The 22,984-nt window shown below is 36.8% G+C and overlaps 1 protein-coding gene across 2 annotated transcripts in view; it reads left to right on the forward strand.

Moving 5' to 3' along the window:
• The window catches only part of STXBP6 (syntaxin binding protein 6 (amisyn)), a 103,652-nt gene that overhangs the window by 68,822 nt on the left and 11,846 nt on the right, over positions 1 to 22,984 (forward strand). For both annotated transcript variants that reach the window (XM_014942024.1, XM_014942025.1), the window contains exons 3-4: positions 13,244 to 13,374; positions 14,283 to 14,448. In XM_014942024.1, coding sequence (XP_014797510.1) covers positions 13,244 to 13,374; positions 14,283 to 14,448 — 297 coding nt within the window. The remainder of the gene's footprint in view (positions 1 to 13,243; positions 13,375 to 14,282; positions 14,449 to 22,984) is intronic.

Below are 22,984 nucleotides of genomic sequence, written 5' to 3' on the forward strand. Positions count from 1 at the left end.
TGTGTTCTGTTTTTTTTTGGAAACAGTTTTCCCCTCAGGAGGGTCAAACATAGATACATCCCAACTGGCAAACTGTTAATTCACTGAGGAGCAAACAGTGAATCCTCTCCAATGTAAAATGTGAAAATATTACTGTGAATCATACTCACATTACATGATTTTAACCATCCTGTTTGATAAAAATGTAAAGGAAATTATGATCTTAGTGGCTAGTAAAGACTTTGCTAGTAACCATTGTGATTACTGGAAGGAGGTTTTTTCATCAGTAACTAATAACATGTCTCTTAAGTGGTAATGAGTTTCTTTTTTTGGTGGGGAGGTCAGTGTGGAAGATTAACAGTTTTTGTTTGGTTTTATGAAATGTAATGAAAAGGATGTTGTCCCTCATAATAGCGCAGCACAGTATGTACAGTACAGTAGGAAAATAAGGTCAGTGAACAGCCCGTTAACTGCAAGACCTCTTGTTATAAGGATCTATAATGTGCAAAGAAATAAGGTTGAGTTGCTCATTTTTTGTCCTCTAAAATAAATTAATGAAGGAAACTAATTTGTAACACTGGCAGCATGGATTATTTTTTTTTTGAGTTATTTTCAGAGGAAAAAAATTCACAAAGGAAAAGCTACTGTAAGCAGTAAAATGTTACTGCAAATTAAAAAATTAATGCTACATTAACATAGTAAGTCATTAAAAGGTTTTTAAGATACTATTTTCTATTTAAATGTTATATTTTAAATTAATTTAATTTAAATGTTAAGAGTTATTTCTAGATTCTTTTTTGAGCTCTTTCTCTGTCTGAAGGGTATCTATTTTTTTCCTTAAGCACGAATCATCAATTGTATCTTAAACCTATTTCCAAGTTTTTCTTTTTGAAATTTCATGAGTTTAGTAATAACCAGGGGCATGTTCAGTTTAGGTTTCCATAGGCTCACAGCTGAGAAATCAAATCTGGAGCCAGATTTAATTGGAGTTATGAATAAGGAGCAGAGCATAGTCGTCCATATTACTGGGGAGAAAACTTGGGGCCTATAAGAACTACCTGGAGTATATTCCTGTAGGAAGTATGAATTAGCAGTATTTAACCCTGTATTTATGAAATGGTAGCAATTAACCCTGTAGCATAAGCAGCTATACATTTTAAGATACACAGATCAATGAGCCTCCTTCAAATGGAAAAGAACGCAAACTGAAAAAAGAGCTGGTGAGAAAAACTATATACAGTAACTGGATGCTGCCTGCACATAGCACCTTCACATAAAATCTAGTCCACCGCGAGTGTGAAACTTGCAATGTAGAACATAGAATTAAAACTTTTCTTGCAGTTCAAATGTCTTTCTACAAGGGTAGGGTTATATTCCCACTGGATATGTTTGATCTGTGAACGTACTTAGCATTCACATATTAAGAAAAATGAGTAGGTGTTTATAAAATGGGAAAAATCTGTGAAGCTGAGATACTCAAACTTGAGTGTCTGTTCAAAGCTTGAGAAATAATGTATCTTTACGCAGTTGAAGTATATTGCCTAAGGTCTTTCTGCATTGGTTTTGCTTTTCTGAAGATACTGAGCCAAAAATCAGCAATTGATACTTTGTTTAAAAAAAAAAAAAAAAAGCCATTCAAATGTTCCTCTGAAATGCATTCCGGTGCAGTGGTGGTGTGCTGTAACCCTGCAGTGCTGTAACCCTGCAGTTCTGAAAAGTATTTCATGTAACATGAAATGCACATTTGCTTTGCTATTCATTTCAGTAAATGATATGAAGTAACCATTTCAAATTAGTCTTGAGTACATTTTGAATATATATTGTGTATTAACAAGTACACAAATACCAAATACACAGGAATTCCAGAGTTATTTGTGGGGGCTTTTTTGGTTTCCATAGCAGTAATAGAAGGTTGCTTTTCCTCAGTTTGTACCATACATACTTTTATTTCAGTCTTTCTTTACAACCTTTTAGTGTGACAAGGGAAGATATGAATATCATCTGATTCACTGACCTACTCTTGTAGGTTTTGAGCAGCTAATGAGTTTTATTCCCTCCCCCCCAAAAAAAAAATCGCTCCGCCTTAATGTGTGTGCCATCAGTGAGATCAGGATAGTGTTGATTGTTTTGAAGTGTGTAACCAGGGAGACAGGGAGAGGGAAATTCAATTATTTTTTTTTCCTTGTTTTTGTGGTCTAAAGAGAAAGGTAACCGAAATATAGTTAGTTATTGCTTTAAATGGTCTACCATGTTTTTGCTTTGTGTTTATTTTGCCATGTTTTTTAGGATAGTAACCAATTGTACAGTGTTTGTCACTCATTCTTCTGGTGTTGCCTGTAGCTGTTTATTTGCTCTTGCTTTATTGTGGTAGGACCTTTTGATGTGTCAGTCTGTAGCTAAGCATTGGTATAGTAAAACTACCAAAGTATACAGGTACTTTAGTTTTTAGAAACTTTAATTATCTGCATCTTGTTCCCAGAGTGAAGCAAGCTCAGTGGGTAGCTGCAATAAATCAATAGTAGGAAGAAGAAAAAGTAGTTTGAGACATGCCATCATTTTACAAACTTAAAATAGAGGAGGAGAATAAAGCATATGAAAAGGATGAAGAGTAAATACACAACCTGTGTTGGGTCCCAGTTCAGTAAGACACTTTCTGTAAACTGGATTATTACTTTTTTTAGCACTTTTAAGTTAGTCTCATTAGGGTCTCAATTTCACTTGGTTTTCAAATAACTATCTGCATGCTTAAAGATGTCAAAATTTTATACTTGCACATTGCCTTGTGTGAGTATAAAATTTTCTTGGTCTCAAAGTGCTCTGCAAACCAAATTGACATAAAATAAGTGGAGGTGACTTCCGACCCTGACATGCTGAACAGCATATGGAGATACTAGTGAACATCTTGGCAAGAGACCATACTGTGTCTTTTCAGATAATTGAAGCTGTAGGGAATAATTATGAAGGTTTAAGAAATTCTCTGTTTATTTTGTGGGTTATGTCAAGAGTACTTATTGGTTGATGTCACTGAAAAAGAGGACTTAAACACCGCAGCCAGTGTGCCAAGAGGAACCGCTGAACACTCTTGGTTGCAGATGGGCAGATGGGCATTGGAAGTGTGACAAGGATGGAGTCTGCTGACCTGTCTATAAAACACTGTACAGGATTCATTCTGTACCATGGAGGTTTCTGGTCATACCTCTAAACTGCCATGATAGTTTAATATGTAAACCTGTGAAGATTGGTGCCTAAAGTTAATTTATTCCATTCACACTTTTTAAAGCAGTTAAAAATTATGGGTGGGAACTGGGCATGGAGTAAGATTGCATTTCAAAAGTCTGTTCATTGATATATATATATACACATAAATTACTTTCTGGACTAATGCTGAATATATAGGATAGAGATGAGACCTGGCAATATGTAAATTTCCTTTGGATTTGTCAAAGATGCACATAATATGAGCATTCTCCCAGATCTAACAATAGTAGTACTGGTAGTCTTTTTTTTTTTTTTTTTAACATAGACGCTCAAAATATTCAGAATATACATACTTTAGAGATTATTAATTTTTCCCTGTTTCTACATCTCATGCTAAGTGCTACATGAAATGTTTATGTTGCTTGATGTATTTCATTTTTGTCGCCTGCAGAAAGTAATTCAGACAGCAAAAAAAAGCATGCATGTAAAAACATCCCTTCACAGTAACTATTGCACTTCCTTGATAAGATGCAAGAAAGGCTGGATATCTGGCTTCTGCTGAAAAAATGTGTTGTGGGTTATATACTGTGGGTAGAGCACTTCATAGGTTGAGATACCGAGTTTTGTTGGCTTTGAATGGAGAGAACTGGAATGGAATGGAACTGGCTTCAGTTAAAATAATGTGTGATGATAACTTGAAATTGCAGCTGTTGGCCCACTTGTTTTTCTTCCTGCTTGTCCTCACCTTTATTCACCCCCTGTACTTCCCTACAGCTGTGCTTCAGGGGGTTTTGTTGGTTTGGTCTCCGTGTGTGTTTGGGTTTTAATTTCTTCATAATCTGAAGTTGTCAAAGTCTGCTAGCCTTTTTCAGTTGCTTGTATTGAGACTTGGATGTTATCACTCAACATGTGAATGTGAAGGTTTTTGTAGAATTGTGTCCATCTGAAAATTTGAGTCATAAGAACATTGAATAATTTGCTCACTGCTGTTCTGACTTGGTCTGATGTAAAGCAAAAGCTATGCATTGAACAGAAGTGATAGCGTCCTTTCTTGCATCTGCTGTGTGCAAAGTATTTTCTTTAGTAGTAGTCTTCTATATTTTAGGCCATTGATTCATTGCAAAATCAAGAAAGGAGCACAGATTTGCAAGTTGGTTCTTTACAAGCTTCAGTAAACGCTCTACCATGTTACAACAGGGTCCTCTTGCACTGGAGGATTGTAAAAATCATTGACCAATTTCTTCCAGAAACTGAAGCCTGTCAAATTAGGTTAGCAAAATTATAAATGGAGAACTACTTTTTAATACAGTACTTCTTGTGTGAGTTACTGAGTAATGATTTGGAACTTTAATGTTCCAGAGCCTCTTCCTGCCCCTTAGGACACTCGCTGTGATGTTCAAACATTGTTTTCAGGCTGGTGAGGTAATTCCTAGTGTAGTCTCTACATGCGGATGCACATCTGTTAACTTCTACGGGAATTATGCCAAATTCCACTTCAGAGTTTAAGTACTTTTGTGGTATTGACTTCAGCTGTTCTCCATAGTTGCAGGTGCTGAAGTGACCAGAATGTGATAAAAGGAGTATCTTGAGCCACCCACACAGGTATTCACTGTGGTCTGTATCTTGAGCCTTGATTTCTAAGCTAAATTGAAGGGAGATTTTCTGAAGTGTGTGTAAATGCTCACGAGGCTATTTAAAGTATCCTGTTCGGTTAAGTCGGTGTAGGATGCTGCCTGCCTTCAAAGGAAAAGCGAGCTGAGAAGTTTGAAGCTGTAGATGATTCAGACTAATACAGAAGGGCGCGTGCTGTACTGGACTGAAATTCCCAGTCACCCAATACCTCCCAGTTAAGAAGCTAGGCTCTACCATCACAGGACAAGGTGAAATGCTGATGTGAAATGCTGTAGGCCAGGATCAGCAGGAGCTCTGCACTGGTTGAGAGGTCCCTGGTGAAGACTTTGGTTCCTGGGTTGTAAGGAAATTACCCCTCTTCCCTGAGGCCTGACTGGAATGTCTTCCCCTGCAGCAACTTGAGCCTTGGTAGATCTGTCAGAGCACCATCCTGCCCTCTCAACAGGTTTTAACTAAAAACTTACACAATTCAAATTTGCTACATGTAACTAGAAATATCTCAAGTCTTCAAATGCAACTGACTATCCGTATGCAGGAAAAAGGAGGTGGGAAAAGTTCAAAAGTTGGCTGTTTGCAATACGGAATAGTAAGAGGCAATTCCAACAAAACCTGCAAGTTCAGTCATCATTCTGGAAGTGAATAGGTGTTTAATAAGAATCCTTTCCAAATATTTGCAGTTAAGCAGAAGCTTTCTCTCTGGCTGTAAAATGAAGTCTGCTATTCTTTCCACTGTTAACTGCATCTGTCTATGTAGCTGTGGCAGTATGAAAAGTACTTGCTTTGGTAACAATACCTTGAACTATATTGCTGTAGTATGTGAAGAATACTTTAAGCAAGCTATTCATTTATAACTGCAATACTTCTATCTTTCTAGCCTTAAAAATTTGATAGGAATGAAGAATCAGTCTGTCAAGAAACTGTAAGGGCTGTAATGTATGGTATGATGGGCACTTAAAATGTTTTAATAGGCATAAAAACTATTTTTAAGTACATGTATTTACATGGATCTGTAAAAAGTAAATATAATGGTAAACTAGGTGCAAAACTAAAGGTCAAGGCACTCTGCTTATAAGCAGACTTTGTTATTAATGCACTGAGTGTTTGTTTGGAAAACATACAGGCTCTCACTTGAGGCTTATAGCACTTTATGGTGTCTTCCACATGAAAAGAAAAAAAAATCAAAAATATTTATTTGAAGGCACCAGAAAGCTGTTTTGTCGTGTCTTTCATCTTGGGAAGATACCACGTACCTTAATCTGAATTTCCAGGGTAACTGATTTTTTTTTAGTATTTCATTTTTGGTTTAATTTTCAGCAGATGAAGATAACTTGTATGTAGAAGGAATAAATATTACTTAAACAAAACTCTATTTTGAACAATTTATGAATAAACCTTAATTGAGATCTAGTTTTTATATAGAAAGCAATGAGGCTGGCAACTTGTTATGGACAGTAATGCAGCAGACGCTGATTTAAGCGGAAAGGTGATGCGAATTGTTTGTTATTTCAACTGTTGGGAAGTGCTCTGGGGACAACCAGTATGTGTTTAAATTTATGAGTACTTTGCCTCTTGTATCTGAAAGCTTCTCTTTTCTTTGTGTCAAAACATTATGCAATGCTAAGGAAACAGAAGGAATTAATTTTTTGTTAAATTACTGTGCATTAGGGCTACTGACATACCCTTGTCCTGTTTGGCAAGTGGAAAAGGTGGGTACTGTGCAGCTTCTCCCTGCTTTCAGCTCCTTGGATGTCCCAGATGGTGAGAAGGCATTATCAATGGAAAGAAAAAGGGAATATAGGCAAAATAGGAAATGCGATTCTGAGAAGTCCAGCCTCAACTTATCAGACATTTTGACACGTGATAAGCCTTGACCACCAAGTAGGAATTTAAACCTGCCCCAGTTTAGCTGCTTTTGTTTATTTTCAGTGATGCTATCTGTCTTCTAATGCAAACATGGCCTTTTTTTCTTTCTGTACCTAAAGTGAATCCTAGAGGTGGCAATGTAAGTCTTACTAGCACTGTTCTCAGAGAGTCTTTCTGTATTATAGATAGTTGAGGTCTAAGAGCCATAGCAGGTATGAAGTTTGAGGGACATCACATTTCAGTTGGAAATCACAGTGGGAAGGCACAAAGTTCCAGAATTAATTTATGCTCCACATTAAATCAGTTTTTAGTTGAAACTGCCCTGAGAAAACATGAAATAATGCAAGTTGTGGTGTTCAAACTCAAAGCTGGAGTTGATAGACAGCAAAGCTCACAACAATCATGTGAAGCAGACTGGAAATAGTCTTCCTGAAATCCACATGGTATGCTAAGACAGTTTCATGTATCTATTCTTTAATAACTAAGTCAGAATGTACCCATTTGCTCCATGTTAGTTAATCCTCAGCTTCATTTTTCTGATTGTTGGAAAGTTGCTTTGGGGAAATAGTGGAAGTTGGTTGCCAGTTATAGGACTGAGCCATAGTAGCAGTCCACCAAACTACCTTGGTGGACTGCGGAACAGCAATAATACAAGTTTCTACTATCATAAGGGTTGTGGGATGTGTTATTTAGTGTCCTTTCTCCTGCCTAGTCCCCATTTCCTCACCATGGAAGAAAACAGGGAGAGTAAGATTTTTGAAATATGGGGCAAAACAATTGTAAGGTGGTGGTTGTGACAGAAGGAAGAGCTTCTCGTGTTAGAGGAATAGAAAAAAATGGCTTGGATTTCCTCAAACTTCTGAGGGATTTCCAGAAGTTACTTATGCTTTGTATTCTGAATACAAGACCTCAGACATGTTGCAGAATTGAGTAGGAATTGGACAAAGAAACAAAGCAGTCACTATTTTTTTCAGTGGTCAGAAACAGCAGATCATCAGCCGAATTGGTAGCCACAGCTACCATAGGATTGTGTACAGGACTGTCAGAATTTGAGTGCTTTGCAAGTTTAAGAAATAGTTGTTTCCTTGGTGGTTGGGAGTGAAGGGACTTGCAGAATGAGAATTAGATGTAATTGCACAAACAGAAGTCTGGAGGGAGAAGACAGCTTTTCAGTATGTAACTCTGGAGAACTGGGAAGTATAGAGGAGTAATTATCTCTGTCACAGTCTGTTCATAACCTACTTTTTCCCCTTAAGAACTGGCTTAAAAAAAATGCATTTCTATCACAGATACTAATACGTAATTTTACCTATTTCATGATAAAATCTGTATCAGATATTAAATAATATTTTTAATTAAAATGTGCTGCTGCTTTTAAATTTGCTCTTTTTATTCTGACTGAATCAAAGGCTTTTTTAGGAAACTCCTGGCTGTTTTTAGACTTAGCCTCACTGTGAAAAGAAGAGTTTTGCTTTAGGGCAACTTTTCTACAAGAAGGTAGGAATGATTAAATTCTCGATACAGTGACCAGGAAATCGCATCACACTTTTTTTTTTTGAAAGGCTTTAGACTGTCTTGAATGCATTCTAAAGATTTTTTCTTTCCATCATTATTGACAGTCAGTTTGACAAACGTCACATCATTAGTTATTTGTGAGCTGATGGATGAGTATCCTCTTTACACGATTTGACATACAGATAGATTATGCTGATCTAACATAAAAATTGATTAATAGCTTTGGGTTGAACTACATAGCCAGTACCTTTAATAGACTTCTGCAGGCCTGCTCAGGAGTGAGTCTCAGTCTGTCACTTTCATAAATTAAATAATTTCATAGATTAAGGAAATTTTTTTTGAGTGATCTTACCTCATTTGCACTATGTTCTTTTTTTTTTCTTTATCAAGAGCTACTGACACAACAGCAATAAAAGTTAAGGCTGCTTAATTTATTAATCTGTGAAGTGTCCAGATAAAAAAAAAAAACCTCGTTATAATATGAACAGTTGGAGCAGTCACTGCCTGCTTTGAAGACTTTGTACTTTTAATTTCTTCCTTCAGTAGTTATTTCAGTCATTCAGCACTTTAGAAATGCACTGCAATATGACTACAGATTTTGTGAGGCAATCAAGCCATTTGTCCTAAGATTCCTAATTACCTAGAGTTTGAGTTATTAAATACACAGATCCAAATTTAAAGAACATCCAAAGCAAACACGGATATCCAGAGTCAAATCCTCAAGGACAGACTACCTTTTACACATGCATTTCAAATCTGATAAAATAAATAGAAGTTCATAGTGCAGTGGTTTAGAGCGTTCAGGCTGTTTCTCAAGGCCAGGTATTTTGAGGTAAGTATTTAAGGAATTAACCATTTTTCATTATTCTATCTATTCAAGTAAAGATACTTTAGAAGACTGAAAAACTAAATAAAATACTTTCTGGGCTGCAGAGGAGATGAAGTTGGACTGTGACTTTAGTCTCCCTTGGCTTTGTGTGAAGAGCTGTATTGATTTGCTGCTTAAGATGCTGCACATACACATGGTACCAGATTCCAGCTGAGGTCTGGAATTCAAATACATTTGATTCAATGTGTTCCCAATGATGAGAACAGTGACTTTACAGGCTCTGTCACAGCATTCTCTAAAGCTAATTCTGATCTGACTATTTCTGCCTTGTATTCTCTGATCTGTTTTTGAAACAGAGTATTTCACTTAAAGGCATGCCTCTCAAGCTTTAACAACCTCTTTGAAACTTAATACTGTGACTTATGTTTATTTATGATGCAAAATGGTTAGTAATGTCTTGAGTCCCAGAACAAGTGCCACTGTTTCTGACTCGGTGACTTTTGGTTATATGTTAATCTAGTATTTAAAAAAAACCAAAACCACCACAAAACCACAATGTCTTCCATCCTGTATTGCTGCACCTGACTCCTCACACATTCTTTCTTACTTTGCCAATAACTGTATGTTCCTTTAAAAAAATAAATAAAAAAAATAAAATCTATTTTATTCACATCTGATGACCCACAGAATCTATTGATGGGTTTCAAATAAACGTGTGTTGTCCACACTACTGCAGCTTGATATTTTGAAGGCATAATGTTAAGTTCTGTTACAAAAAAAATCCATCAAGCAAAGCAAAAAAACCCACAACCCAACACCAAATATTGAAGCATAACTTAAATATTGTCTTTTTTTTTTTATTAAGGTAGATAATGATTGTGGAAGATTTTAGCAAACACATCTGAATGACTTGTCAGAGAGGGAATGTGGCTTGGAGCATGTAATTGCTTCCAATTTTTCTCAGATTTAAGAAAAGACTTTTTACATGTTTGCAAGGTAACACCCACTCAATGGCTTGTGTGGAAATGCTTTAGTTTGCAAAGCAACATAATGAGCAGCTAGTGAGGATGGTTTTCCCAGCTGCCAAAGGGTTTCACAGAGTCGTAATGACTGCCATACTACTGTCAAACTGTCACGGACTAAATGAAGGTTTTAAATTATATTTGGTGGGTTTGTGGGTAGCTGTTTTTTGAATGTTCTAGAAATGCTCGCTTTTTCTTAGAATACCAAGGCACAAAAGGTGAAATGCAACTAGATCTCTTTGACTGTGCACAAGAATTATGTGTGTGAGACCTAAAGGGAGAACTGTCATTTTCCCAAGAGGATTATATCCGCAACCTTGAGACTGAATTTCTACCTAAGATGACTGAGATACCCCAGACACCTATAAGCTCTTCTGTAGAAGAAGAGAACTCTCAGCCTCCCCTAGACTTACTGTGTGGTGGATGATATAGAAATAGTCATCTAATGAAATGTTTTTATAGTTGATCACTCATAGACATTTTCAAGAACTTATGAAGTTTATGCACTTACTGTGATCTTTTTTTGCTGAAGGACGGAGCACTAACAGCTCCAGGTGATGACTAAGCTGCTGTTCATTGATTAGTAAAAGTGCTATGCAGGGAAGTTTGGAGAATTATTAGATTTTTGGATATGTAAAACCAGCCAAACAATTTAGGGAGACGTTGAGACGAGACATTTAGTGTTTAACTACCCTATCCATAAAATTTGATATTTTCACTTGAAACAACCCCTCTTTTCAAGAGCGCTAGAATGTATGTCATGTAGAAGACTCCAGAGCAGTGAGAAGTTCAGTGTATTAAAGTTTAAGGCTATATATCTCATAATTGATTATCCATGAGATTCTGATGGGGTGAAAAATAGGATTTGATCACATCATTGTTCTGTCTATTGCTTCCTGGTTTTGAGGGCTTTGTTTTGCATTGCTACTAGTGTCAATTCTATATATAGCTTATGTATAGTATGCACAATGTCTTGTTTTTAATACAAGGCTCATTCAGCAGTAGATTATTCCCTGTTTTGTATGAAAAGGGAATAATCAAGACACCATAAAACTTGAGCCACTGTTAGATAGCCTTCTCCTCGTTCCAGTGGGGTGCTACAGAGTCTGCCAGAGTTATCACTGGTGGTGTCAAAAAAGACACAAGTAAATATTAGAGTGAATTCAAGGAAGGTAGGGACATAAGTTTGTGGTCTGCTTGTTTCCTGCTCAGTGGTGTGTAAACTTGCAATAAAAACAGAACCTGTGTATGCTGTGTAAGTATAGATAGGATGCCTGTCACATCTGCTTTATTGATATTGTTAGGCTTGTGTGCATAGGCCATTGATGAATCTTTAATATTAATCTCACTTCTTAGTAAAATCTCATCTTTGCATTTCAGTAGTTGGTCTGATCTAATTTTGCTGCTACCTTTCTGAGAAATTGATTTTTCTCTGTTCTGTATCATTTGGCATGTGATTCTGAATTGCGTACTGTGCTAATTTGGTTTTCAGTGCTTCAACTGCTCATTAATAGACTTCTGACAACCAGTTTATTGCATTCTTATCAATAGTCTGGTCAATATATTGAGGCCAACTGCACTTTGTTCCAAAGTGACTACTTAAAAACAATTATGCGCCACGTGGAATTTTTTTACCTACTAAAATTTACTTGGAAATGAATTTTATGTTCATCAAATTAAGTTCTCATAAGGGTGCTTGGACTTTGTGCATATGAGAGACACACTGAACTGAAAATGTGTAAATCTGAGAAATTGAAAAGAAATTCCTATATTAATCTGAATTTGCTAATCCGTTCCAAAGTACATCTAAAAACAATACAGTGATTTATGCATTGGTAAATTTTCTTCCAAGAAACACTTTTAACTTTTTAACTTTGCGGAATGCTGAGATATTACATCAATGTTTACTTACTGTATAATTGTGCCCCTGCATGCAGAAGTGTATGCAGCATGCATCTGCAGAGTGGAAAGCCCATATTCCTGATTATTTCGATAAATGGGGATCACAAAAATAAGCAATCATAATATTCAAGTCTTGATTATTTTAAAAGCCTTTTTTAACTGGCAGCACCTAAAAGCAGAGAAGAGTGACTTTTCCAATAATACTCCTTTTTGAGGACAATATGGATTAAAGGATTTTTTGGAAACAGTCTAAGGAGAAAAATAAATGGCACACCAACTTTAGTAAATTATGCAGTACAGTGATTCTGCAGATTATTTCTTCACAGGAAGTGGAAATGTGTTTGGATGGGATTTAAAAGTTAGCTCTAATGAACTCTTCAAAAACCTGGTGCTGAGTTAAGGATACTAATTGCAGTGTTTCATGTTGCAGACCTGGCTTGCATGACTGACTTTGTGGGTTTTGACATATATATTTTTATAACTGATAAGATCCTTCTTATTTATTCTATCTTTGTGGTACCTTAAAGTTTTGTGGAGGTCAAGCAATCCTTAGTTCCTTAATTCTTATACCTCTATTTTTCACAGACTATTGTCTGATTTGGCGGATATACTTTCTTAATGCAGTAAATGCATGTACTTATGTCTGTTGACTGGAAACTGGAAATTGAGAATTGAATATCATAGATGTTGGTGTTATACAAGAGTGACCTACGTGTGACATGTTGTGAAAAGACTGTAGAAAACTGTGGGTTTTTTTCAATCAATTACCAACATGAAAGTTAAAGTACCAAGTGTTTGTTTTTTTTTTTTTTTTAAGTATATAAATGGACTTATACTTACATGAAGATCTTTTTTTTTTTTTTTCCTTTGTGTTCCCCTGTCTAAAATAACAAGAGAAAGAAATTAGTAAGAGGCTGCGTATGAGAAACCTCTCTTAATTAACATCAAAAGAGAACAGTAAGGTGGTTGTAAGAATGCAGATGGAAAGACCTTCGGTTTAGTTCAGTTTTTTACAGGGTGTTGGCAACTTTAAGCTGATAGTGGCTAAAATATTTTCAATTTTGAGTAGTATAATGTTTGTTTGGCATTGTACCATCATTCTGACAATAAGGAATGTGCTTTTCAGTATGTTATCTGGTAAAAGGAATGTGTTCTACTGTCAGAATCAGTGACATGTATTTACTTTGTGGGACACTGTAGAAAATACACCAGCAAATCAGCTACTGATACAGTGAACTAAATGACACATTCCTGAATCATTAAGCCCACTTCAGTTATAAGATTTTCCTTTTTTTCTTTTCAGTGACTAACAAGAAACCAGCTCAAGCATCTATTACAAAGGTGAAGCAATTTGAAGGCTCTACATCTTTTGTCAGGAGAACGCAATGGATGCTCGAGCAGCTTCGACAGGTCAATGGGATAGACCCTAATCGGGTGAGTTTGAACAGTTCTGGAAAATGATAATTGAGCTTTTTTATAAATAATTTGTGGATTGGGCATTCTTTCATTATTCAGAGGGCATCTGGAAAAATAAGATGCAGGTTTAAGTGCAAATTCTCAAGAGAACTCAATGGAATACATGAAATAGGTTTTAATGGGAAAGACAGGAGGAATCCAAAGCTTATAATCATACGGTGTTTTTTCTTCCTGTCTTTCCCTACCTTTTTTTCCCCTCTCTTTCTGCTTTGTGAAGAGAAAAAAATAAGTCTTGTTTGCCTTGTCTTCAGCTGTAAGCCTCTTGGGGTCCATTTTGGCATGCAGCTGTGCTGTAAGATAAGGCAGTAAGTAGAAGCAAGGACAGGAGAGGTTGCTGAGGTTCAAGTTTGTGAAATATTGTGAAACTTGTGGGTTTTTTTCTCCCATGAAATAGTTCTGGAATTCCTTTAATGTGGAATATTCAGCCCACCTTGAGCTGTTTCAAGACAAAGTTGTACTAACATGTATTATGTTTATGAATACAAGTCTTCGGTAGTAAAAGAGCAGAACTGGAAGTTAGGAATGTGCCTCATACCATGGGATCACAACATGACTTGCTGTGTTCATTGCACAGCAAAGCATGTTTGTGACTCACCCCCTTGGTCTGTTTAAAGCTGTGCTCTGATCAGCCCCCTGAGCACCTTAGCAATGGTGCACCAAGTTCTGTTGCTACCCAGTACAGTCTTTTGTACACAAAAGAAGCCCTTTGACCGCTGCCCTATGAAATGCAAGGGGTGGAATAATATTGATTTGCATGACCTTTCTCTTATTTCCAACGTAATGCCTTTAAAAAATAATAGCTCTAAATCTTTCTCCAAATAATTTACAAAACTGGAAATAATAGTAGTGTGTTTTTTGTCTTCTAGGATTCTCCAGAATTTGATCTACTATTTGAAAACGCTTTTGACCAATGGGTAGCAAGTACAGCTTCAGAAAAATGCACCTTCTTTCAGGTTCTACATCACACTTGTCAGCGATATCTTACAGACAAGAAGCCAGAATTTATCAACTGCCAGTCTAAAATTATGGGAGGTAAGTCAGTCGCAGCTGGAGTACTTTGTGCAGTTGGACATTAAATGATTTGCACATGAGGTATTCTGTGTTCAAATGAACTTGCAGCCTAATGACATCTGGAAATCATGGGTCTGAATATGCTAACTTCACAGTAGTAGACTTCTAGACTTCAGCCTTTCTCCATCAAGCACCACTTCACATTCTTCTGCTGCCTCTGCTTCCCTAGTCTTTGGTTCTAGAGGCAACATCCCCTGCCCACCTTGTGAGAGGTCATTCTCCTCCCTCTTTTTAGCAACCTTGATTTCAATTTGTCTCTGCTTTTGTTAATCCAGAAACATTTCTGGATGGCCTGAAACCTTTCACACTAAAAGCCTGTTCTGCATTGCCATTTCCTCACAAGTCTGTCAGAAAGTGGTTACTACTAAACTTCACTCATGGATGTTTCGGAATTTACTTTGATCTTGACAGAAATCGGTTAGTTTAGAGTTTTGTTGTATTTCATAAATCATATGTCTTAAGGAGAATTTGCAGGATTAGACTAAAAAACATCTGGTTAAATAAAGAAAGTCTGGTCTGGATGTATGAAAGTGGTATTTGCCATCCACATCCCAAGCAACAAAAGCTATTTTGGGGGGAGAATTTTCACGTGTTTCACAAAGTATTCTTTAGGAAAATAAACCAGTTTAGTTGTTCCCTTAGACTGAAATTTCTGAAAATAGTCTCCTTTTTGTCTGCTCTAAAACAGAACGCTTTCAAAAACGCTTACATCTCCCATGTTTCACAGCTCAAATAAATAAGTTTTTTCGCTTTCTCAACAAGTCTCTTAATGGTTCATGTTTCCAAACTGTAAAAGAGAAGTGTGGGCTGGCTTGGGGTTTTGTTTAGTTGCTGTTTCTTCCCCTCAGTAGACATCAATTATAAATACGGAGAGCCTTACTCAGTTCTCTCTGGTAATTCTCCCCTCCCATAAATCTAGAATATATTCCTGTACACTACTGTCAGAACTATATTTTGTGCAGCCACCTTTATGTGCTTTTTTCTGGCTGTTATTTTGTCTTGCATCCCTTTTCTCTAAAGCACCAAAGGTAAACTTGAGGAAAAGGGACGTCATCTCCAGCTTGGTGTTTACACTTTAGCTACTGACACTGGGGTTACCACTAATTTTGCTGTCATAAGTCAGAACTATTCCGTCAATCATCCTTTTCTTTTAGTGTCTTCTCAGTCTAAGCAAAAAGGCACAAAACTTTCTTGTAAACTTCCTCTCTCGTTTTTTCCCCTTCGACATTAATAGGATTTCCTTTGTTTTCTTTTTGGTGTGGTGGGGAGGAGGGAGGAGCAGTTTCTGCACTGATGGTAGAAGATATCCTCTACAATTTTTCCATCTCATATGGAAGAAGTCTCCTATCAAGACTTTCTTTATCGTCTGTTTGGTAATGGTGCTCACTTCCGTCCTTCCTGCTGATAAATCAGTGTTAATAAACCACCACACATTACACATATTATTTTATTCTCATAAGCTTGGGCTGTCTGAGTTCTTGATTCAACTGACCCAAATATTAAACTTTATCTTAAACAAGTGTCATCACAATGGAGGAAAAAAGAGTTGCCACTGAGATTCATAAAACTCTGACTTTTTATGCACACACTAGACCCACTGTGTCCCATGAGCATACCTCCTTTATCACAACTTCATAGCTAAAATAGGCTTTTTCAGCCATTTTCTCATACCAGATGGTGACTGTTTCCATTTTCTTTGCCTGCCATTCTGACTGTGCACAGACAGGTTCTGTGTGTGTGTGTACACACAGTACAGACTGTGGAAGCGTTGCAGGACCAAGGATAATAAATCTCCTCTTGGATGCAGTAATTCTGTTGTTCTTCATACTGTCAACTTTTTTTCTCACAGTAGGTTACAGTTTCCCTATAATTATAATAATAATTATAAGCCTTATTGGTGTGCTCATGCATACAGATAGATTCTTATTCAGTTTCAAAAGTATCATTTTAGCACCCATGCAGATACTTCTTGAAAATATAATTATTTAAGAAAATAGATGAACTTAGCTTTCCAAACTAATTTATTTTTTAAAGTGTGGAAAAATTCTTAGGTTTGCTACATTGTTCAGCATTTTTACTAATGTTCTAGTATACCTGAGGAATATATTTCACTTTTCTTTTCATCATCTTCAAAAGCTTTTGCTTTACTTTATATTTAAGTGTATTATGATGTATTGATCTCGTGAAGACATGCTTCCTCCACTGATTTTTAAAAAAAAAAAAAAAAATTATCATAGCAACTTTGATATATCTCCTAATTAAAGGCAGGCCTCCTTAGTAACACATAATACTGTAAATTAGTTCAGTCACTGGGTTATGTTAGTTGGTCTGTTACTCTGAGGCAAATGGAGTAATTGCTAAGTGACCAGAAGCAGCACATTCATTGACTTCAGAAGCTTTTCTGTGAGTTGGTAGTTGAGTGGCTCAGATGCTGGGGAAATACCTGCGGTCCTCATTAGAAGCCCAGGGATGCGCCAACTGCGTATCAAAACCCACCTAATCTGAAACCTACAGTATCAGAAGTTTTTCGTGGAAAATACAGTGAAATTATTGTCAATCTCAGATTCATCCTGGCTGGAAAAAGTGAGGTCCAAATGTAGCCAAGCAAACCAAAAAGCAAATAGCTGAGCGTATATCTTGAAATTAATTAAATTCAGTTTAGAATTTGCAACTTGGAATTCTTTTGTTGTTGGTTTGTTGGTTTTGTACTTTCTTTTGTTGTTTGTTTTTTTTTTTTTTTTTTTACTTTTGTAAATTAGCCAAAGGAATATATTCAAATAATTCTTAAACCTTAGTGCAATCAGACTGTGGATGAAGCATGTCACTTCATCCCCTCTACCAAGATGGCCTTTGGGGTTTAGGTTACATTCTTTAGAACTGTTGGGGGGTTGTGTAATGTTGTGTTATTTTTGAATGGTTAGTCAGTTTAACTTCTAATACCCTACAACTGGTTTTCTTAATAAACTATTACAATTACACACATAGATGTATATTCTTATGTATGTAATGATACAGATATGCACATTGTATATGTAATGTGTGTCTTGTAACTAAAGCATATTTTCAAAAACAACAAAAAAAAGCTACCAAAGAACACTTCCTCCCAAGCGGAACTGAAGATGAAAGAAGTTGAAGGGCTTGTTTACAAGCTTGCCTCTCTTATTAAGACTTATTCCTTCCTAAAGGATAGGAATGAAGAAAGTGAAATTCACACTGTGTCTGTTTCTGCAGGAAGTGCTTGAGAGCCCGTAGCTGTAAGTAAATCCGGGTGTTCCTGTGGAGCTGCAGACCCTCTTCAGTGCCTTCCTCCTTTTACCTCCTCACGCACACACACTTCCCCCTGCGGGCCAGAGCCCTGATTCTTCTTCTCCAGAACCATTTTTTGCTTTATTTTCATTTGAGTATCGTGTAAGGATATAGTCTGCAGAGCTAAATAGGCTAGACTGTTTTCTGTAACTTGATTCATGACATTAGTAATTACAGCAATAATGAGAACAGATTAAAGGTGTGGGTGCTAATTCTGAGAACAAAGAGCAAATTCAGATTTGGGAAGACTGTAACAAGATTCTTCCCACTAGTGTCTTGTACTAAATATTACAAGTTTGTCTTTTGTTTAGCAGAGCTCTCTCCATAGCTTACATGCATTCTGGACGTTATTATGGGAGAGGAAAGGAAAGGCAGGCATTTGAGGGTAGAGGGCTTTTTTTGACTGAAGTAGGAAATACTTTCCACTTTTGTCTTTCTAGCATGCAGATTCTCATACTGGAACATGTCTAATTTGCAGTATCTTTGTGTTATGTTAATTGCTATTCAGTGGCCAAGGTAATCAAGATTGTATTGCTTTTACATCAGTAATGTAAGAAACAAAGCTGGAGGTGGGTGCTGTGCAGAAATGGTCATTTATAGGTTGTTTTTGTTAAAAACAACTTAATTCTTGACACAACGTTAGGCTGACACTGAGGGTGAATTTGACTGGCATTTCTGGATAGAGCCCTGTGATACAGCATTCAAAGCTTGTCAAAGATTAATTTTGGGCCTATAAGAATAAACAGTTGCTGCCACCTTTAGATAAGTATTAGAAATGCATAATCCTTGAAAGGAGCCAGACCTCAGGTTGAAGGAAGGTGGTGATTTTGTGATTTTTATTTGGGTTTGTTTTAAGTTTTGTCCTACCTGTGTGCTTTGCTTTTAACAGCCATTCTGCTAAATTAACTAAAATACTCTTAGAAGCCCAGAGTAATATCATCTTTGCCTCTGTAACCTTTTCTCTGTGACAGTTGGCAGGAGTTATTAATGGACCATTCTTTTTCTCCTACAAGAATATATTGCCAATGTGATACTGGTAATGAGTATTTCTTTTTTCACGAGCTATTGACTCAGCTTACCACATTTGAGACCTGGTAAGCTTATAGTGGTGTTTACCACGCTGTGCAAGATTAATGACTGACTAAAGGAGATGAATGAAAAGATTAATTCTGCTTTACCATTTTTTTTATTTAACTGGATGGATTTTCATTATCTTAAGCATAAAAGCCATGTGTTGAGATCAGAATGGATAAGAATAGTTGAGTGCTTGTTCCATAGAAATATTGCATATAATCAGAGCTCTAAATTAACTTTCTAAAATGGGTATCTTGGGCAAAAAAAGTACATTATGTTCTTGTAAAATCTGTAGGGGTACATAAAATGAGAAGGGACATTTATCATTTTAAAGGTTGGTTAATTTTGATCTGTATAACTGAGATGACATAATATAGAAAACATTAAGCAATATATTTTCTTGCCTTTTCTGAAGAATGAGGATTTATGTGAGGTGTTATCTTCAAGATGCAGAATATTACTGTTTGGCATACAAATGGGAATATTTTTTTTTTGTGTCAAATTATCAGATTTTAGTGTTTACAGAGCTAGAATGGAGTTTTGTGCTTTTGTAGTAATTACAATTGTTTTTGTGAAACAAAAGATTGTGAAAGTTCCTTGTTGGTTAAACTTTCATCTCGTATAACTATTAGTTAATATTAGAAGTATTACTTAGGTTAGTATTTATTTTTATAAATGTATTAGATTAGAGTTTTAAAGTTTTCAAGTTTAAATAAATTTATTTTAAGAGGTTTATAGATGTTTAAAAAGTGCTTATAATTCACTGTTTGTTTTTTCTTTTTTCTTTGTCTTACGTGCTTTGGACAAAATACCAAAATAGATAGATTTTTAATGCAGAAGTCTCTCCATTTCAAAATAACGTGCAATATTTGCCTGTGTTTTTCTATTCACAGCTGGTTTTGGCCACTATTGATATTAAAAGATTTGTTTGTGTCAGAAGAAATTGCTACCCCACATCAAAACAGCGAAAAGTAGTGTAATCAGTCTTAATTTGAGATAACTTCTTATTCTGAAACCTGCATTACTGACATACCTGTAGAATCCCTTATTATTATTATTATTTGCATCCCTTGTCAAGTACAGCTTCAGCTGCACCTTGACCTTTCTAACCCCATCCCTACACAACTGGGTAGCGTCCCTGTACCCTTCCCAGGATACCTGTCCCTGCTTCCACTGCCTGTGCATTTCCTTCTTGCCCTTTGGTTTGACCAGTGTGCCTTGACTCATCCATGTCGGTCTCTTACCTTCCTTTCCTGATTTTCTTACACGTGGAGATCGAGACCTCTTGTGCTCTAAGGAAAGTGTCAAAGATCTGCCAACTCTGTTCTGCTCCCTTGTCCTCAAGGGCAGTTTCCCAGGCGGTCCTATTGCCTAACTCCTTGAAGAGCTGGAAATTTGCTTTTGTGAAATCCATTTTACTCTTCCCCCAACCTATATCCCTCAGGACTGCAACCTCCACTAGTGCATGATTGTTTTAGCCTAGGCTGCCTTCAATCTTGACATCACCAATTTGCTTATTTGCATTGGTGACCAACAGGTCCAGTATTGCATCCCCTCTGGTGGGGCTCTCTGTTACCTGGCTTAAGAAGTTACCCTCCATGCACTCCAGGAGTCTCGTGGATTGCCTAAAGCTCTCTGTGCTGCCCTGTGATACCAGGGGTGGGCCTTTCTGACCTTGGCAACATCTCTGGTGAAGGTGGACTGTCATCCACATCATCATTCATTGACTGGCCTTCTGCATCCAGAGTCTTTACCTGCTGTACAGAGGCACCTTGGAAGGCAGGGTGGGCAAGGAGGGGGGAAGTCCATGGAAATCCTCCTGTTCAGGCTGAGCTACGAGGCTTCTAGATTTTAAAGCTCAAATTGAAGTTGGGAAGGACATTATCCTTGAAAGATAAATTGAGAAATTGATTTTCAGATTTAAATCTGCAGCTTCAAGTATTTCAAAGTTATAATTAAATTAATAAATCCAGTAAAGATATTACTTTCTGTGAATGATCTGTCTTTCAGAACATTTAGTCATCCGTTCTGGCTGCTAATTTAAATATTGAAATTATCTAGAGAACATTCCATTCATGTGATATGGGAATTCATTAAGTTGTGAGAGGGAATTATCTAATAGGATTACAATCACAGAAATACTATTTCTGTAGTCTTCGACTTAATAACTCAAGTTATTTAATAAGGATTTTGCGTGTCTATTTAAGAGAGTTCAGAAACCTTTTATCTGTTTGGTTCTTTTTAACAGCATTTTGGGTTTTTTATTCAAAGCTCCTAAACAAGGTTGTTAGGGCCAATACACATGAAAGAAAGTGTAATAGGGATGTGAGAGGGATGAAAAAGGAGGGGAAGAACATGTTCATTCTGTCAGCCTTTATGATCAGCTGTTAGTTACAGTAGTGATGGAAGGCCTTTGGCTAATGGTAGTCTAAGAACTGTAACTCTTCGCTAATTATGATTTTAATAAAGCAAGTATTCTCAGTAAGAACACACAGCTTATGGAATTGTAAAGTGTCACCATCAGTTGGAACTTCATTGGTCTAAATATGCTGATTTTGAAATGCCTGAGCTTCCTGAGTTAGAAGCCTAGAGTTCACTTAGTCCTTTATTACTGTTGTAGTGTTTCTGGTGGGTCATTCTGGACACAGCTATTCCTCATTGTGAGCAGTTTCCTTGATAATTTTAGTGGAGGAAGAGATTTGCCTACATGTCTTCAGTGCTGTCTTGCAGTAATGAACAATTGTTAATTTTTAAATTTTTTTTAATGGCATAATTCTTTCTCCTAACAAAACTTATTGGTTTGATTGCAGAATCGGGATAATATGTGGGAGTCACCTGAGCCTTGACAGCCTAGGGGGAAACTGTCAGACTAGAGAAGCTTGTAACTTCTTCTTTCCCTTTTTCCTTGGAAAAAAAAAAATCCCTTTCTAGGCAGTTGAATTGCCATCTGAACAAATGCCAGGTAAAGAATTTGAGCTTCCTGTGATCACTTTCTTCTTTCTGAAGTGTTGTTTTCAGTAGTTACGTACAGTTTGGAGACTGGAGGAGGAGGTGGCTTTTAAAAAGTGCTCTCTAAAAGAGTAACCAGATACAAACTAGATTCAAACTGGTTTTTATTATTTACAGAAACCGATGGAAACAAATGGGAGTAATGTATACAGTAAGCAGAGAAAACATTCAGACATAAACTGGGATTTGACAAAAAGATTGCCCTTAAATGTATAGCTCCAAGGTTACCAGACCACATCCTCCCTGGGGGCAGCTGCTGTAGCACAGCCAGTCAGTCTCGGGCCAGACTTTCATTTGATGCATTCAGACCACTGCTCTTGACTGACTCTGTCCTGACATTGATAGTCTGTCTTCTTCATTCTTACTCATTAGCTACAACTTTTTTTCAGCCTGTGTGGTGACAGAAGTTGGTGGTTTTGAATATGTCACTTAAATAGTCTTTTTGTAAATACACAGATTGAGTTTGTAGCAAACAATTTTCAGAGTCACCTACCTGGTTTAGAAGTGTGAATCTATTGACAAATGCACAGTGTAGCAGGTTAGTGCATTCTGTTTCTCAATAATAATTAACACTACTTAGTCAGAAGCTCAATCAATAGTATTGACACGGTGACTGTAAGCAGTACCTTTGTTTTGAAGAATCCTGTATTTTCTCTTCAGTGCATGTTGCTACCTGATTTTTCCCACCCACCCTAAATAAATGTCAATACTTTAGTGAATTGAATTTGAAACAAAAGAAAACAACAAAAAAAGTGCACCTGAAAATGTGTAAACCTTTTGGGTTACCTTGACAGGGAAAAGGTGAATTAGGCTTTGTTGGTTTTGTCTGGGACGGAGCTCATTTTCATTATAGCAGCCAGTATAGTGCTGTATTTTAGATTTGTGACCAAAACTGTGTTGGTGACACACCAGTGTTTTAGGTAAGCAGTGCTTATGCAGTGTCAAGGCCTTCTCTGTTTCTCATTCTGCCTGCCCCCAGCACGTAGGCTGGGAGGGGACACAGCTGGGGAAGCTGACCCAGACTGACCAAGGTTATGCACCACGTTGTGTAATGACATGCTCAGCAATAAGAACTGGGGGGGGGGGGGGGTAGCTATTTTTTCAAGGT

The sequence above is a fragment of the Calidris pugnax genome, unplaced genomic scaffold (genome assembly GCF_001431845.1).
Source record: "Calidris pugnax isolate Ruff unplaced genomic scaffold, ASM143184v1 scaffold56, whole genome shotgun sequence".
Lineage (NCBI taxonomy): Eukaryota > Metazoa > Chordata > Aves > Charadriiformes > Scolopacidae > Calidris > Calidris pugnax.